At 43.0% G+C, this 17,296-nt stretch overlaps 1 protein-coding gene across 1 annotated transcript in view; it reads right to left on the bottom strand.

Moving 5' to 3' along the window:
- Positions 1-213: 213 nt before the first annotated feature.
- UBE2O (ubiquitin conjugating enzyme E2 O) overlaps positions 214-17,296 on the bottom strand; it is a 563,443-nt gene continuing 546,360 nt past the window's right edge. Inside the window, exons 17-18 of the mRNA XM_085616919.1 lie at positions 4,615-4,672; positions 214-4,028 (exon numbers count right to left, since the gene is read on the bottom strand). Coding sequence (XP_085473045.1) covers positions 3,271-4,028; positions 4,615-4,672 — 816 coding nt within the window. The 3' untranslated portion in view covers positions 214-3,270. The remainder of the gene's footprint in view (positions 4,029-4,614; positions 4,673-17,296) is intronic.

Here is a 17,296-nt window from a genome sequence, read left to right as displayed (position 1 = left end):
CTTAAACACTAAGAAGCATATCGCACGCTTGACTTGAGCATTTTTAAATGTTCATGGAACCTCAGACCTCATTCAGTTAGTCTCATGATACGGTCATTAATGGTATGCTTGCATTACAATGTTAATTAGTGCACCTATTTTTCAAGGGAGCTCTTTTTTGTAGGCATGACTCCTTGCTCCAATTTAGGTTTTTGAATTAGAGGCAGCACACACTTTTGCAGAGGAAATATTTAATGGCAGCTTTCCTTATCTCATTCGCTCTTTCATTACATCATTAGCAAAAAATGTAATCCGTCACAGCACTCTATACATAAGATAAGCAAACGGGCATTCAACACCGCACAGTACATATTGCTAAGCATAGTTTCCTAAGCTCCAGTTTCAAGGCTTAAATACTGTACAAGAATCATCTGGGCTACAAATGTTGCATGGTTAGCTTTTTTCCTTAAATGCGCCCTAAAAAACAGTCACAAGCTGTCTTATTTGTATTTTACATATACAGACTTTCAGCCAGTCTTAAGGTCACCAGTAAAAGTCATGCTTTGGCTGTTTCCATAAAGTCTATACTCTTTTACATTGCCATCTTATTTCTATTTTCACTTTTAAATATTACATACACACGAAATATTCGATAAATGCAGATTTAGCAGCGTCCAACTTTACTCCGATTCACATTATCAAAAAAGGAAATAAGCATATAAAATGTGTAAACCTGGCACTGGTGCCACAGGGGACAGACCGTGGAAGTAATGGTGAATATCAGGAAATGGCATGCACAGGAGTTATTCAGAGTCAGCTTGCATCTGGTACAGGATGAACACATAGTAACATAATTTGATGTCACAATGGACCTCTTCACTACACGCACTGTTGAAGTGGCTGCCCGCTTTAAGCCATAAAAAAGGGAAAAAGCTAACTTATCTCTCACTTTCAGGAATGCGACATCTAACAACGGTTTCAAAAAATTTCTTTATGATAACACGTGCATACCGTCACTCTCCAAGTTAGGGCGATTTAAAACCCTTCAGATGAGAAGTGGTTTTTTTTTTTAAGTTGTGAGAAAATATTTATTAAGGCAGTTAAACGAATTAACTTTCGAACAAAACCTAAATCTGCCCTATCAAAACCAGGTTTGGAAAAGGTGACATGGTGTTAAAAGGCCAATGAATTTTGTTTGCCAATATTAACAGGTGGTATGTTAAGGCCAGTCACATGACCTGAAAGATGCTTGCTTGATACCAAAACATCTACAATATTGGGTCTCCTATACAAAAAAAGGAACCTTTACTACAAACAAAGATGCCTGAATAGAATTCCATCTTCGAGCAAAATAAAGGTACAATTACACTGCACATTTAAAATTCTGTTTGTCAGTACTAGGCTGAAGTCTTCCCTCAAAAGTTGGAGAGGCAATCTACTTGGAATGAGAAGTGGCCAAAGCCAACAACAGTCAAACATTATTTCAAGACTTCCCAAAGCATTGCAACATGGACTATACTACATGATTAGCAGGGGAAAACATTCTCAGCAGACCTAGATTCCTGCGACGTTTGTGGCACAAAGTGTAGAAATGATTTAAAGGCAGTGGTCAGTTTGAAACGTCATTGTTCCTCCACATCTCATTACCCATCACATGCATTTTAACTTAATATTATGTTTTGTTCCTTGGTTTGTAAAAGTGGGGCAACTCACTTCAAAGAGCAAAGGCTTGTAATTAGAAAGTTGCTCAAAAGTGAATAGTGGGAAAATGCTTAACTTTTAAAAGCAGCTTAAAAAGCAAAGTGCCAGCACCTTGCCTTTATTTCTAATTGTATACACTTTCCGTAATGGGACACTGAATTGCAAGATATGTACAACATGAGGCTCTGTACTCGTGAGAAACTCATGGGGAGTAGGGTAAATGTGGAGGCTTCCTATCCAGTTACACAGGTGGCCACTTCAACCAATATTTCACTTGAATGGATTTTTTTCACCAATGAAATAACCTTTTTGTATACTTTCTTCCATGATCAATTAGGAGAATGTGCCAGTTTGTGCAGAGCAAAGCGGTCCACTGTAAAAAAAATGTAGTTTCAATTTTGAACACTTGCAAGCCAATAGGTAAAACATGCATTAAGTATCGGAAGGTATAGAAGGACTGTGAGCGAACTGGCTTGGAGATGAAAGATTTGGAGCTGTAAAGGCAAAACTGTCTAACTCCTTGTGCTTTGAACATACTCAAAGGTAAATCTCACTTCAGTTGACTCAAAAGCTGCAAGACCGTCTCAGGGAGTAGACATAAGAGGTCATAACTTGAAGACCTGTAACTGTACTAAAGAGTATGTTGCATTCTCCTGAAGCAAGTCTATTAATCTTACAACTATGTTTGCTCAAAAATCAAACTCCTTAAGCCCCTCGTGTTGCTCCATGGAAAAGCTGCGGCCAGTGGTAAGCAGTTACCAATTTGATCATCTGTTGGAAAGTTGCAACCAAAGCTACACTGAAGTGGGGAGAGTGGAGATATAGAAGTGCTAAGATACTAGGCATTTACCTATTAGAATGAACAGAACTCTCAACCATTAATGTTTAACTGCAGCAATTAACGAGGTTCCATCAAAAAGTGTTGTAGAGCTGTGCTTCTGCCAAATGCGAGGAGCAACACTTTAAATGATGTGCAGGGATTCGTATGGAGCTGAAGAAATGCTATGGGTCTAAGTTTGTGAATTAATACAACCAGTACTCTCCAAACTGTGGGAAATGTGCAAAATCCTCTCTGGGTTTGGATGTTTGGCCAGGGGGTGGAAGGAGTGTTGCTTTGAAGGTTGTGGGAAAGCTGAAGGGAATACTGTGGATCTGTAGGAAGCGTTATTGTACTCAGTGCACCTATTGGGAAGAGATGCTTTCAGGTAATAGTAAATCTATAATTAGAGTGACGCTGCAGCTATTTTCATGGAGGTGCGCTAATTAGATAGTCCCTGCTTCCTAAACACATGGTCACTGGCAGGGCACCTAACTAGAACCTCATGTGGTTCTCCAACTCAAGCTGTCCAGTGTACTCCCTTGTCACTTCTCAACTGACTCCCTGAGAAGCATAAATCAATGTTCAAGCTCTAGCAGCATCAAATGTACCATATACAAATAAATGAAAACAGCATTTGTCCGAGCATAAGTTAAAAGCCATGATAGGAGTGTAAAGTCTGGTGTCTGATGATTGAGGAGTGAAAATGGGAAGAGGGGATCTCTGGCGAAATTGTCTTGTTGCCCCCGGTGTCAGTTTGTCCTTTGAGTGGTTCATTTGTCTGCCTCTTGTTCTGGTATGTTGGCTTCCAATAAGGCAGTCTTGTACTGCATCAGCACCCCTCTTATACTTTTAATGAATCCCTTCGATAGTGGAAAAAGGGGGAAGCCGATATCTGGGTAGCCACTCTTCTCTGGTAGAAAACTCCGATAACTCTTCCTGCGTTTCTTTGGTTTCACACTGGGCTGAGCTGCACAGTCAACTCCAGTTTTCGGATCCTCCACAGGGCTGGTAGCAAGGGTGACCGTCTTGATGTGCAAAGTGCTTTCGGAGTCTGAGCATGGATGGTTGTCACCAAGGACTAAAGTGGAAGTACCAGAGTCATCCAGATCTTTAGATTCAACAGGCAAATCCACACTGGTTGCTTCTGCACCACTAGACTCACCGCCCAGTTTTTCTGGACTGCTGCCAAACTCTCCAAGTGAGGCAGCCTCCGTAGGACTGTCTGCTGGGCCACAGCAGGCAGACAGTGTGGAGGAATCATCGTGGTCATGAGCCTTTTCCACCACCTCGTTGTTCTCCAGCCAGGCCTCTATTCGATGAACAATGCGCCAGCCACTAATGCTAAAATGCTCTCTGATCTCCTGTGCAAAGACCTCGACAGGTCGCCGTACAAGCTGCGTCATGGATTGCACTACTCTAATTACAGCCATCTCATTATAGCAGCGGCTATTCTCATAGCCTTCCTGTAGACCCCGGTCACTGTCAAAGCCTGCCTCATTGTAATAGGGTTCATTCACCAGAATGAGTCCTGCAGAGAAGAAAGTGGAAATGTTACTGAGCAAAACAGCAAACAAACTCACATGAAAAAGGACACAGATGAGGCCAACAGATGTTACAGGGGTAGGGCTGCCTTGCAAAACAGAGGATCATTGAAAGCTGTGGCAAGAACCATGCTAGCACTGCACAGGGGACAGACAGACAGACAGACAGACACGCGCCTTGGAGAGAAACTGATTGACCTTATTCTTGTTGGTGGTAGAAAGGAAGTAAATATTTGGAAGAGATGGCATGGAGACAGAATAAAAAGGAAAAGAATACATGGTACCCCTTGTAGTTGGAAGTACATCTTAGATACCAAGAAGGGGGAAACTGGTGGATCTGCTAAAAAAACTTGTGTAAGGAGTCTGAAAGCCAATATTTGAGCTTTTTGTAGTAATTTGGAAGCCCTCTCGTTGAACAGAAAATCCAACACACAGTCAATGGGGAGGAAATCTTTGTTGTACCACCACTCCCCAAAGACAACAATAGCACCCCATGCCCACAACATGCACTGGAGGCAAAGCATACTTTCCCATGAGAAACCATGCCACAAACCTATAATGTGTATCACTCACCTTGTATAGAGATCAGAACCTGCAGGAGACTTGATTTGCTAGTCCATCTCTCAGTCCCCTAGACAAAATAAAAGAAAAACAAATGGATTAGATCGAGTTTAAAAATTAGGTGGAAATGTATTTTACATTTATTGTAAGAAGGGCCCTGCAACAGTGTAAATGAGCATCATATGCGCTGCCAAATATATCTCAAAGATCAGAAAGAACAGCAGAGGTGTGAAGAGCAGAGTATTAAACATGTTTTTTTAAATTTTTTTTTACAAGGGTGTGAAATCACATACGATTAAATGTGAGAGATAATTCACCAGGCTATCACACCATTGAAAGTATGGGAAACACTGTAAGTTGCTGCCAGACAAAAATCTAATCTAGCACACAATCACATAATTGCTGTTCTCACTTCATACGCATATGTCATCTTTCTCCTGACATTATGTATCCATACTAGTGTTGAGAAACTAAAACACTCATTCTTCCAGGCGTTATTATTTTAAATGTTTCTATTTTTTCAGTTTCTCAACTTAATTTTCTGTGAGTGTAAGGTTTAAGAGATATGTTGCTTAATTTGGGACGTGCTAAAAATATTCAAATTAAGCATTCATATTTATCATCTTTCTGCTTTTTGTGAAGGAAAAGCTATTCCCAAAGGCAGCCGAAATGCTGCACTGACATTTATGAAGCCACTGAATCAGTCCAGAAGCTACCGTTAAGCACTTTTTCCACAGAGCTGTATGGAAATGAGTGATGCATGTTTATTCTTAGTATAGGTTTAGGAAATTTGGAGGAAGAGCTTTAGGCAGGTTGCATAGCAGAGTGATGGGCAAGGTATAGGCTAAGAAACTGAGGACGTGTTCTATTAATATACGGTTCTTTTATTCTGCATCAGTGTAAATGAGCAATTATTTCATATAATGAAAAAAACTTCAGCAAGAAGATTACAGGACAAGACTGTACAAGCAAAACAGTCTTGGATGTGACTGACAGAAGACCTATGTAAATCAAGGGCTTTATTTTTTTTACACAGTTGCATTAGGTTATCTACTCTCATAATAATAGTTTTTGTGCCTTTAGCCTTTGATTTCTTGTTCTCCCTATTAAGTGACAAGTCAGAGGTGATACCAGGATTTCCAGTTCTTTCTGGCAGCTAAAACAATAAAAAAAAAAAAAAAAAAAAAAAAAAAAAAAGCACGATTCTGCCTCCTGGCATCTAATAAGCACATCCTTTTTTCCCCTTAACAAAATAATCTGTATATATTTTTTCGTGTGATTGAAGCCTCCAATCTCTGTATACTACAGTCTAGTTGTGATGTCACTAGTCAGCTTTAATAATAAAATGACTTTATTGCTCAACTGAAATAACTTAATAGTCGAGATATGACATCATATGTCTTGCTGCCAGAAAATGTAGAACGTGTGGAAGACAGATCACGAATCCGAAATACAATTGTTTACAGGAGAACTAGCTTTCAGCTCCTGTGAAATGATTTGGTGGAAAGCAGGAACCAAACATTTATGGGAGGATGATTATTTACAGGACAATTGTTTATTATATGAAAGCAAAAGCCAATGCACATTACAACAAATTATGAACCATAGCAATTTTGAGAGGGCAGGTGATATTTTTGTGTAGCAAAGTACTTTGCATATTTGGAACCACAGTTATTTGTATACAGGAGCATGAGACCAAGGATTAAAGTTTTTTTTTTCAGGGGGGGACTGCCAGGATAATGGCATATTGAAAAAAGGATAGTCATTCCAAAAGGATATTGCAAGTCTTAGACTTCGGACTCATTCCCCTATACCCTATAAGGTCAATGACCTTCTCTGTGGCTTTAAACCTCTTTATACCATATGACAAAGGGAACTTTATCCTCTATTTCACATTTTAAAACATTTCACGTCTATTTAATGTTGCTTCTTAAAGAGCTATGTCCAATAATAATGAAAACAGTGTTGGATTAATTTGATCTGAGAAACTGACACATTTCATATACTTGAATTTTTATATCACTTTTATCAAACACTGAAAACTAAGAAATCCTCTCAGTCTTTGAACTGTAGCAATGCCTCCAATGCTCCTTCATAGAGTCCAAAAGCATAATCAATGTAATACAATCAGATTTTGATTTCCTGTTTCCGTTTACCTATTCTAAGTATAAACATTTTACAATCTGATGCACATACATACATACACATGGTAGGGCCATGTTGAGCTCAATGGAAATTCGATATTTTCAAATACATTCAGGTGTTTTATTTGAAACAAATTATTCTCAAGGTAATTATGTGATAGTACATGTTGTCCACTGCTGTGTGGACAATTCCCTTCTAAATTTACAACAGCACAAGTAAAAAGTAGATCAGATTAAAATATTTCAAATTTTTTCAATGTAAGAAAATAAATTGTAGCCTTGATTAAATTTGGTATGTAATTCAGTAAAATCAGTAAGCGGTAGACCAAGTATTTAGAAAACGGTACAAATTCGGAACTAAGTCCTGTCACAGTTGGACCCATTGGTAGATTACATTAATATTTAGGAATCTTTAGTATGTCATAAACCACTGGTATTGAGGCCTGTGTCAAAACAGTTTTTTCTTGTTTGTTTAATGCAATTATTTACCACAATGTCTCATAACGGGTTTTGAATGAACCTCTGCATTTAAAATTTTGGATCATTTCATAATTCCAAAGTAATCCTTACTTTTAAGTGTGTCTTATGTTTTTTCTCATATGATTCCTTGTTAATGGGGACACTCTCCTTTCTCTCCAGATTTCATGACCTTCCTTGGATTTATCCCATTCTAATTCTTGTAATGATTTCTTGACATTCATTGTGGAATTTATCCCATAGTTAAATTTAGCCAATTCATGAGTTACTACTTCAGTACATTCCTCAATTGTTTAATTTAATAGGATACATTATGGTTTAGGCTAAGAAATCCCCATCTTTTTTTCCCAGTTCAAAATTTTCACTTTATAAAAAAATACTAAAATAGATAAGAATATTATCTTACAAGTTTCCAGCCTAAATGGTTTAATGGGTTAGCATTCAGACAAATCTGGAAAGAATAGCCCGCTGAACAAAATGTGAAAATAAAATAATTTAAAAATGCATTGAACGTTGATATGAACAGAAAGTATTGAATACGGTTTTGAAAAAAGGAAATGATTAACCGCACTAAAAGCACCGGAAAGTCAAAAGAGAAGTTCAAGGAACAGGCCAAACTCATTCTCATATAAAAGACAATAAAGAGTGGAGTAGAGCGTCGCAGAGCGTCGGAGTGGAGTGTAGTGTCGTAGAGTGGAGTCTCGAAGAGCAGAGCGTTGTCCCGAGGAGCAGAGCGGAGTCCCGAGGAGCAGAGCGGAGTCCCGAGGAGCAGAGCGGAGTCCCGAGGAGCAGAGCGGAGTCCCGAGGAGCAGAGCGGAGTCCCGAGGAGCAGAGCGGAGTCTCGCTGAGTGTCATACAGTGTAGTACAGCGGCATAGAGTGGAAGGGCATACAGTGGAGTAGAATGTAGCAGAGGGGAGTTGCATACAGTGGAGTAGAGTGTCTGACAGTGGAGCTGGATAGAGCAGAGTATGGTACAGTGGCGTAAAGTGGGATACAGTGTGAGAGTGGAGTATAGTTGAGTGGAGTGCACTGGAGTGGGATAGCGTAGAGTGGAGTAAAGTGCTGGAGTGGCGTGTAGTAGACTATAGTGGCGTGGTGTGGAGTGGCGAAGCATACAGTCAAGTAAAGTGTCATCAATTGCAGAAGTGTTGTACGGTAGAGTGTAGTGGTGTTGTATAGTATTGGAAAGTGTTGTGGGGTAGAGTGGCAAACAGCCTAGCAGAGTTTTGTAGAGTGGAGTTGTGTACAGTGTTGTAGAGTGTGGTAGAGTGATTTGGCATACAGCATTACAGATTTCAATAGCGTGGAGTAGCTTACACTGGAGTAGAGTGGATCACTGTGTCAGAGCAGAGAGGAGTAAAGACAGGTGCAGTGGCATACGGAGTTGAGTAGTGTTGAATAGTTAACTAGAGTATCACAGAAAGGCAAAGAGTGGAGTAGACTGTTGTACAGTGGCATGCAATATAGCACAGTGGAATGTAGGGGTATAGAGTTAAGTGTTGGAGAGAGGCATAGATTGCAGTAGAGTACTGTAGAGTTGAGTTGCATAGAGTACGGTAGTGTATCAAACAGTGGAGCTGCGTAGGGTGGATTGTTGTACAGTAGCATAGTCAGGTAAAGTCTCATTAAGTGGTGTAGACTTTAGAGAAATGGCGTAACAGTGAGGAGTAAAGTATAACAGAGTACTGAGTTGTCGTAGAGTAGCATAAATTGTAGTGGTGTAGCATAGAATTGAGTAAACTGTTCTAAAATAGAGTGGGTGTTACACAGTAGAGTGGAGTACTGTGTTGTAGAGTATAGAAACGTTGTATAGTGGAATAGAGGGCTGTACAATGGAGTGTACAGAGTGGAATATAGAGTTGGATAGTGGAGTGTATGGGGACAGAGTGAAGTTATATAGGGTGGAGGAAAGTGTAGTTTAGTGGAGAGGCGTGGTGCAGCATACAAAGGAATAGCGTACATTGGAATACCATACAGTGGAGTGTAGAAGGATGGAGTGGCATAGAGTGGAGCGGTGTACAGTATGGTGAAGAAGGGTATAGTGGATTGGTGTAGGACAGAGTGGCATACACTAAAGTGGCGTAGATTCAAGTAAACTGTTATAATGTGGAGTGGCATCTCATACAGTAGAGTTGAGTGCTGAGTCATACAGTGTTGGAAACTGTCAGAGTGCAGTACATAGTCGCACATGAGAGTGTACGGGCTTAGAGTCTAGTACAAATTTGGACAGTGGAGTGTACGAGGACACAGTCCCAGAGAGTGTAGTAGAGTTTTGCAGAGTGGAGTTATACAGAGTGGAAGAAAGTACAGTGAAGTGGCGTGGAGTGGAAGAAAGTACAGTGGAAATGCGCAGCGTGCAGAACAAGAAACTTACCTTCAGTAACGCCTTATCTGGTAGAGACTATCTAGCTGCAGATTCCTTACCTTACAATTATCCCCATGCACCTGACTGGATCCAGAAATGTTTGTGGGCAATACCCCCTGCATGCTGGTAGGTGGTGCCAGAATGGACGTGCTGGGTGCCTATGTAAGCACCTCCCCAGCATTGATGTTAGTTTCTTTTCGCAACTTTTTACACCAGGAGCGCGAAGCAATAAAGAACACCAACTACTGGTGTGTAAAACTAGGGCTCTGAAAGAGGAACAGCCCTGCCTCTAGAAATCTGTTCACAGAGAGGGGAGGATGGGTGGGTCGGTAAGGAAGAAATCAGCAGCTAGATAGAGTCTCTACCAAATAAGCCATTACAAAAGATAACTAACTAGTTCATCTGGTAGAGACTTCTATCTGCAGACTACTTGCATTAGAATAGATACCCCAAAAATAAAGCCCTGAAGGGGAGTCTGATATACAAGTTCACACCAAAAAGTCCTGCAGGACCAAATGGACAAAGTGCCCATCCGACGGACCTGATTGACCAGGCAGTAGTGCTTTGTAAATGTGTGCAGTGAGGCCCACGTTGCTGCCTGGCAGATGTCCAGGACCGGAATGCCGCGTGCCAATATAGTGGCCACAACCTTTGCTCTGGTGGAATGAGCATGCAAACCCTTTGGGGTTGCTTCTTGGCCAGTACTTTGGGAAATGGTCTGCTTCTGCATGGCTTTCCCTTTCTTTGCTTCATGGTACCCCACGAAGAGTTGGTCATCCACCCTGAATCCTTAGTGTGGTCAATGTAAAACAACAATGCTCTTTTTGGGTCCAGTTGATGAAGTTGCTCCTCTTCATTAGCGGGATGTGGTGGAGCGAAAAAGGTAGGCAGTGATGGGTTGGCCTACATGAAAGGGGGTGACAACCTTCAGCAGGAAGTAAGCTCTGTTGCGAAGAACCAGCTTATCTGGGAAGATGTTCAGAGTCCTGCTGGGCAAAAGAAAAACAGAAAGAGCAGAGAGTACCATGGGCAGCACTTGCGCAAAACAAATGCCACAGTGCATGGGAGTAATGGCCCAAATGGCGTTCACGGACAGTGCCAGGCTGGTGAAGAAAGATAATGTTACTTACCCAGTAAGCATCTGTTCTTGGCTGTAGAGCTGCAGATTAACATTTTTGCATACTCCTGCCATCTAGTGTTGGGTCCAGATGCTTGCAAGTTGTTTTTCTTCAAAGAAGTCTTTACAGTCACAAGGTGCGCATGGGCATCGACTCCATTGTTAGATTATTTTCCCACAGAGGGTGAGAATGGAGTTAGTAAAGGTAGAATAGAGATTTCCATGCGCATGTATGTAAAGTAAGAAAACTGTAACAGGTATAGGTACCTGGGGAGGCCGGTGGGCGCATGAGAATCTACAGCTCTACATGCCAAGAACAGATGCTTACTGGGTATATAACATTATCTGTTCGAGGCATGTGAGCTGTTGATCACATGCTTTGCATAGAGTATACAGCAGTAAACTCTCAAAGCGGTGGCTAACCTGTAGCTGTTGCAATTGTTTGAAAGAGTTTTAAGTAATGCCTGGCCTACATTAGCTTGTTGCCTCACTAACACATCTACACAATAGTGCTTGGTGAATGTGTGCGGTGTACACTATATTGCTGCCTTACAGATGTCAGCTAGGGAAATATTCCCTAAGAAAGCCATAGTAGCTTCTATTTTGCTGGTGGAATGCGCTCTAGGGGGTATTGTCAAGGTTCTTTTCGCTTTCACATAACATGTTTGGATACATTTCAAGATCCATCTTGCAATACCCGATTTAGAAATGGGATTGCCTTTGTGTGGTGGTGAAAAAGCAACAAAGAGCTGTTTTGTCTTACGAAAATCTTTTGCTCTTTCTACATAATATAGTAGAGCTCTTCTAACATCTAGCGTGTGTAGAGCTCGTTCTGCTACAGAAGCAGGTTGAGGAAAGAACATGGGTAACTCATCTGATTGATGTGAAAAGCAGAAACACTTTAGGAAGAAATTTGGGATTCGTTCGAAGAACCACTTTGTCAAATCGAAAGAAAGGCTCTTGTATAGTTAGTGCCTTGAGTTCACCAACTCTCCTTAAGGAAGTGATTGCAATAAGAAAAGCAATCTTCCATGAGAGAAACTGTAGTTGACACTTGTACATTGGTTCAAAAGGTGGACCCATTAACCTCGTAAGGACTATGTCCAACTTCCATACTGGTGCAGGTGGAGCTCTTGGTGGTATTGCTATTTTTAGTTCTTCACTAAAGGCTTTAATCACTGTTACTCTGAATAAAGATAAAGGTCTGTTTTGTAAGTATGCAGCTACTGCTGGTAAACGCAATCGAAAGGATGTGTAGGCTAATCAAGGTTGCTCTAAGTGTAAAAGATAACAAATGATGTTTTGCACTGAAGCATCAAGGGGACTGATATTGTTACAGTATATAACAAATAGTTTCCACTTTGCTGCATAACATGCCCTAGTAGTAGGTATTCTAGCCTCCTTTAGAATATTCATACAGTCTGGTGGTAATTGTAAATAGCCAAGCTATGATTTAAGGAGCCAAATCACTAGGTTGAGATTAGGACGTCTGATTTCCCAATGACTCTGAGTGGAGTGACTGGAGTTGAGATGCAGCTTTCGGTGTGGTACTACTGAGACCTCTAGCAGGGTGGTGAAGCAAGGTTGACGTGTCCATGTAGGGGCTACGAGACTGAGCTTGAGGGATGATTGTCTGAGCTTCTGAACTACCAGCGGAATGAGTGGGAGAGGCGGCAAAGCGTAGGCAAATATCCCTGACCAGTTCATCCATAGGGCATTGCCTTTGGAGAGCAGGTGTGGGTACCTGGAGGCGAAGCTTTGGCATTTTGTGTTTTGAGCTGTGATGAACAGGTCTATGTGAGGAAATCCCCATTCCGGAAAGTAGGGAAGAAGAATCTGGGGCTGAAGTTCCCACTTGTGGATTTGCTGTCTCAGTCTGCTGAGAAGGTCTGCAATTTGATGGTTTACTCCTGGAGGATGTTCTGCTAGGAGATGCATTTTGTGATATATGGCCCATTTCTAAATGGCGTGTTCTAGGCACGACAGTTGGAGTGTCTCCCCCCCCCCCCAACCCTCCCCCTTATGTATATAGTACATAGCTGTCATGTTGTCTGTGCGGAGTAAGACCGATTTGCCTATTAGGTTAGTTTGAAAGGCTTTTAGTGCTAGAAACACTGCTAGTAGCTCTAGGTGATTTATTTGGAGGTTCTTGTACTTTAGAGTCCATAATCCTTGGATTGTGTGACTTTGTAGGCGAGCACCCCAACCAGTGAGCGATGCATCTGCTGTTAGCACAGTCTGTGGAACAGGGTTGAGAAAGGGTTGCCCTTTGGATACATTTTGTGGATTACACCACTGCAGAGAGATGGGTGCTGCCATCTACCAACACTAGATCGGTCAACTGACCCTGTGACTGGTTCCACTGACTTGCTAAGCATTCTTGAAGGGGGCGCATGTGAAGTCTTGCGTGGGGAACAATTAAAATGTAAGACCCCATAGTTCCTAGCAGTTGCATGAATACTTTTGCTGGTAATGATTGGTTGGGCTGAAATTGAGTGAGAAGGGACTGAATACTGTGAATCCTGGCTGTATTGGGAGAGGCTAGAGCTTTCTGAGCATCTATCGTGGCTCTCAGATAAGTTGGTGTGTTGGAAGGCTGTAGATGAGACTTCAGCACATTTACTGTAAACCCTAATTGGTGAACTAAGTGAATTGTGGCTTGAGTGTGTTGGAGACACATTTGGTAAGTGCTGGCTCTGATGAGCCATTCGTCCAGGTAGGGGACGGTATGGATGTGTTGTCTTCTCAGATGTGCTGCGACTACTGCCAGACATTTGGTAAATACCCTGGATGTAGTGGTGACTCCAAACGGTAGTACTTTGGATTGGTAATGATGACTCGCTATCATGAATCTGATGTATTTGCAATAAGCGGGATGACTTGGAATGTGGAAATATGCATCTTAAGTCTAGAGTAGACATAAAATCGCCCTGTTGTAGGAGTGAGAGCACTTGTTAAAGTGTCACCATGTAGAAATGCTCTGAAAGTATGTAGAGGTTTAGTTCCCAGAGGTCCAGAATAGGTCTCAAGGAGCCGTCCTTTTTGGGGATGAGAAAGTACAGGGAGTACACGCCTTGCCTTTGTAATGGCACAGGTTCTATGGCTCCTTTGGACAGGAGTGATTGGATCTCTTGCTGAAGTAGATGTAAATGATCTGGTGACATTTTGTGAGAACGTGATGGAATGCTTGGAAGATTGTTGGTTAGCTCCAGGCACTAACCATGTTGGATAATTCCTAAGACCCATTCGTCTGTGGTGATAGATGGCCAAATGGGGAGGCATTGTAGAAGACGTCCTCCGACAGGTGTTAAATGATCGGGGGGGGGGGGGGGGGGGGGGGAGCGTAGGCAAGTCACTGCTAGTTGGGGGGAGGGGGAATTACGTGGTGTAGAACCCCTGCCTCGACCTTTGTTGTTGCTGCTGCCTCTGTATCCTCCTCTAAAGAAACCTCTTGATTGTTGCCTTTGTTGGAGGCGGCAGTATTGTCTGAGGACATGGTTTTCGAACCTCCACGGTAGAAGGAGCGTTGAAAGGCGCCCCAATTAGAGGGAGATTACAGAGCTCCCATGGACTGGACTACTTGTGTCTTTTTCATTTTTTCTAGTGACTTATCTACTCCGGACCAGAAGAGATGTTCCTTGTCAAAAGGAGTATTTAAAATAGACTGTTGTACTTCAGGTTTGAAAGCCAGAAATCCTCAATCATGCATGTCTTTTTAATAACACACTAGTGTTGACTTCTCTAGCTGCGGTGTCTGCAGCATCTAAAGTGCATCCGATTGAGGAATTGAATATGAGTTTCCCTTCCTAGACTAAATCTTGAGCTTTTGATTTGTGTTCCTCTGGGAGGTGTTGTAGCAATTGCTCCATCTCGTCCCAGTCTGCCTTATATGTGGCTAGCAGGGCCTGGGTGTTGGCAATGCGCCAATTATTTGCTGCTTGGGCGGCTACTCGTTTACCGGAGGCATCTAATAGTTCCGACTCTTTGTCTGGAGGGGGAGCATCTCCTGTAGTTTGTGAATTGGCCCGTTTACGGGCATTAGAGACGACCAAGGAGTCTAGTGGTAACTGTCCTTTAATAAAGACTGGATCTGAGGGAGCAGGCTTGTATTTTTTTTTATCACCTCTGGGGGTGAGAATGCGAGCACGCACTGGATCTTTAAAGAGATCGGCATGTTTCATCATACCTTTAAGCATAGGTAGAGTGTGGCTAGCCTTTTGTGTTCTACTAAGCATTTCAAATAGGAAATCTTTTTCTAGGGATTCCTTGTGTAACTGTACCCCATGATATTCTGCAGCTCTAGCTAGTAACTCTAGATATCCTACATTGTTGTCAGGAGAGGAAGGATTTGCAGGGTAAAGATCTGAGTCTTTGTCTGAAGGCAAATCAGTGTTCTAATCCATCCAGGGATCTATTGTTAAAACACTGTCTCATATCTCCATCATCATCATCATCATCATCAGGTGGTGGAGAGTTAGTTGGCGCAATCAGTAAGTGGTGTAAAGCTGGAGACCTTTGGTGTAGGGGAATGTGATGGAAGAGGCGGGGCGGGGTTAGTACCTACATTCTTCCTCTTCAAAGGAATATGGTAAAGAGTGTCCTCGGACTCAGGTTTGCGCTTTTGAGGTGATTTAGTAAGAACATGTCCTGTATGTGGATTCATGTAAAGTTCCTTTTGTTGTGGGCCCGATTTGGGTGTTGGGGCATCAAAAATTGGATCCTGCAGCTCCAGAGGAATAGTTTTATGTTTTGGCGCTGAGGATTTGGGTGCCAGGATAGAATGACACTTCGGCGTGGAAGGTCTCGATGCCGAAGGAGGTTTCAATTTTTGAGTCAATGATTTCAGCTCCCAAGCGGTTTTTGGCTTAGAGCCTGAAGGTTTCGGCTCAGTGCCAGTCTTTGGCCGACTCGATCCTGAGCCAGAAGGCTTAGTGACGTGTTTCGGTGCCGAGCCGTAGGGCGGGGCATCAGAAACATCTGGTCGGTGCCGACCGTGGCCCGAAGGAGGGGGTGGGACCGAAGCCTTTTGTTTCGGCTGAGCTAGAGTCTGGGTCAAGAGGCGTTCGGTACTCATGGGACGTTGACCTTGTGGTAAGTTTTCTTCCATCTCGGAGTCCGCTTCTGGAATGGAGACAAGTTCTTCTTGTTCTTCCTAGGCCCCATGTGTGTCGAATTCTTGCTCGGATTCTTCACCGAAGATGTCCGGTGTGTATTCGATGTTTTGACAATGCATTTTGCGGCGTAGAGCCCGACGATCACAACGATTTTTTTAATCTGAATGAGCTGAAAGCGTCGCAGTCCTGTTCATTGTGCTCCAGAGACAAGCACAACTTGCACACTTCGTGCGAGTCGGTGCGCAGATACTTGGCGTGGCACCGAGGACAGAATTTGAATGGAGTTTGTTCCATCAACTGAGAAGTGGACCGACGCGGTTAGGCCAGACGGCCTTCCTGAGGATCTTTGATCAAAATAGAGGTTTTCTTCTACGGATATGATACACGGAGAAGTGGGATATGTGTTTGAAACAATACCGAGGAGTGGATTGCGCACAGAGGGGAACCTGAAGAAACTGTTTCGAAGCGGAGCAATACACGTCCGAACCCGATGGCGGAAAAAACTATAACAATGGAGTCGATGCCCATGCGCACTATCACCCAAAGAAGAAGTCTCCTACCTTGTGACTGGAAAGACTTCTTCGAAGAGAAACAACTTTCAAACATCCTGACCCAACACTAGATGGCAGGAGTATGCAAAACATGTGATCTACAGCTCACATGCCTCAAACAAAATATTTTCTTGCATAAGGTGTCCAGCCTGTTGGAATCTCTATCCGGTAGGGAATGCGCCAGAATTTACACAGGCAGTGGAGGCTTCGACCACCAAGTTCTTTGGGGGAAGGTACTGCATGAGGAAATTGTGGTGCCAGGGGTGGGGTTATGGCGGCAGGAAATTGCCCCTGTGCAGGGTTTGGATCACGTCCTAAGCAGGACACGTCAAGGGCTTCATTAAATGGGAAAAGCGGTTCGGAGTGGGTCACTCCTGGCTGAAGCACCTCTGTCAAGACGTTAGTCTTGATTGCCACAGAGAGCAGGCTAAGGTCCTGGACGAAGGATACCCTTCTAATCAACATAGCAAAAGACACTTCCTCCTCTGTGGCCACGGTAGGTGGAGAGACCATGCCAGTATATGTGGAGGTGTCTAGTCCACTGGCGCCTGCCAATTTCTCACACCAGACCATGTTGGGGTCCAGTGGCTGGTATTCTTCAGGGTCCTGTGGCCCATGCCAATATTCCCCAAGTCCTAGCCCTTATGAATAGGGCTCAGGCTCCAGCCTGTAGGGCATGGCCCCAGTCGGAGGATGCCCCTCCAGTTCTGTTGTAGTCTGGGATGAGAATGGGGATGGCGACGCCGGGAGCGTCAACAATAGGACCAGCATCAGATTAGGTCAAGCAGTATGGCCAGCGACATTCCAGATTCATCCATGGATCCAATGGGCCTGACTGGTGCCACAGGTGGAACTGCCAGCGCAGGACCAGTAGGGGTCCCTGCTAAACCTGCCGGCCTGAAAGGAATGCCAGCAAGGAACCAG

Source organism: Triturus cristatus, chromosome 7 (genome assembly GCF_964204655.1).
Source record: "Triturus cristatus chromosome 7, aTriCri1.1, whole genome shotgun sequence".
NCBI classification, from domain to species: Eukaryota; Metazoa; Chordata; class Amphibia; order Caudata; family Salamandridae; genus Triturus; species Triturus cristatus.
This window is presented reverse-complemented; position numbering and strand designations above follow the sequence as displayed.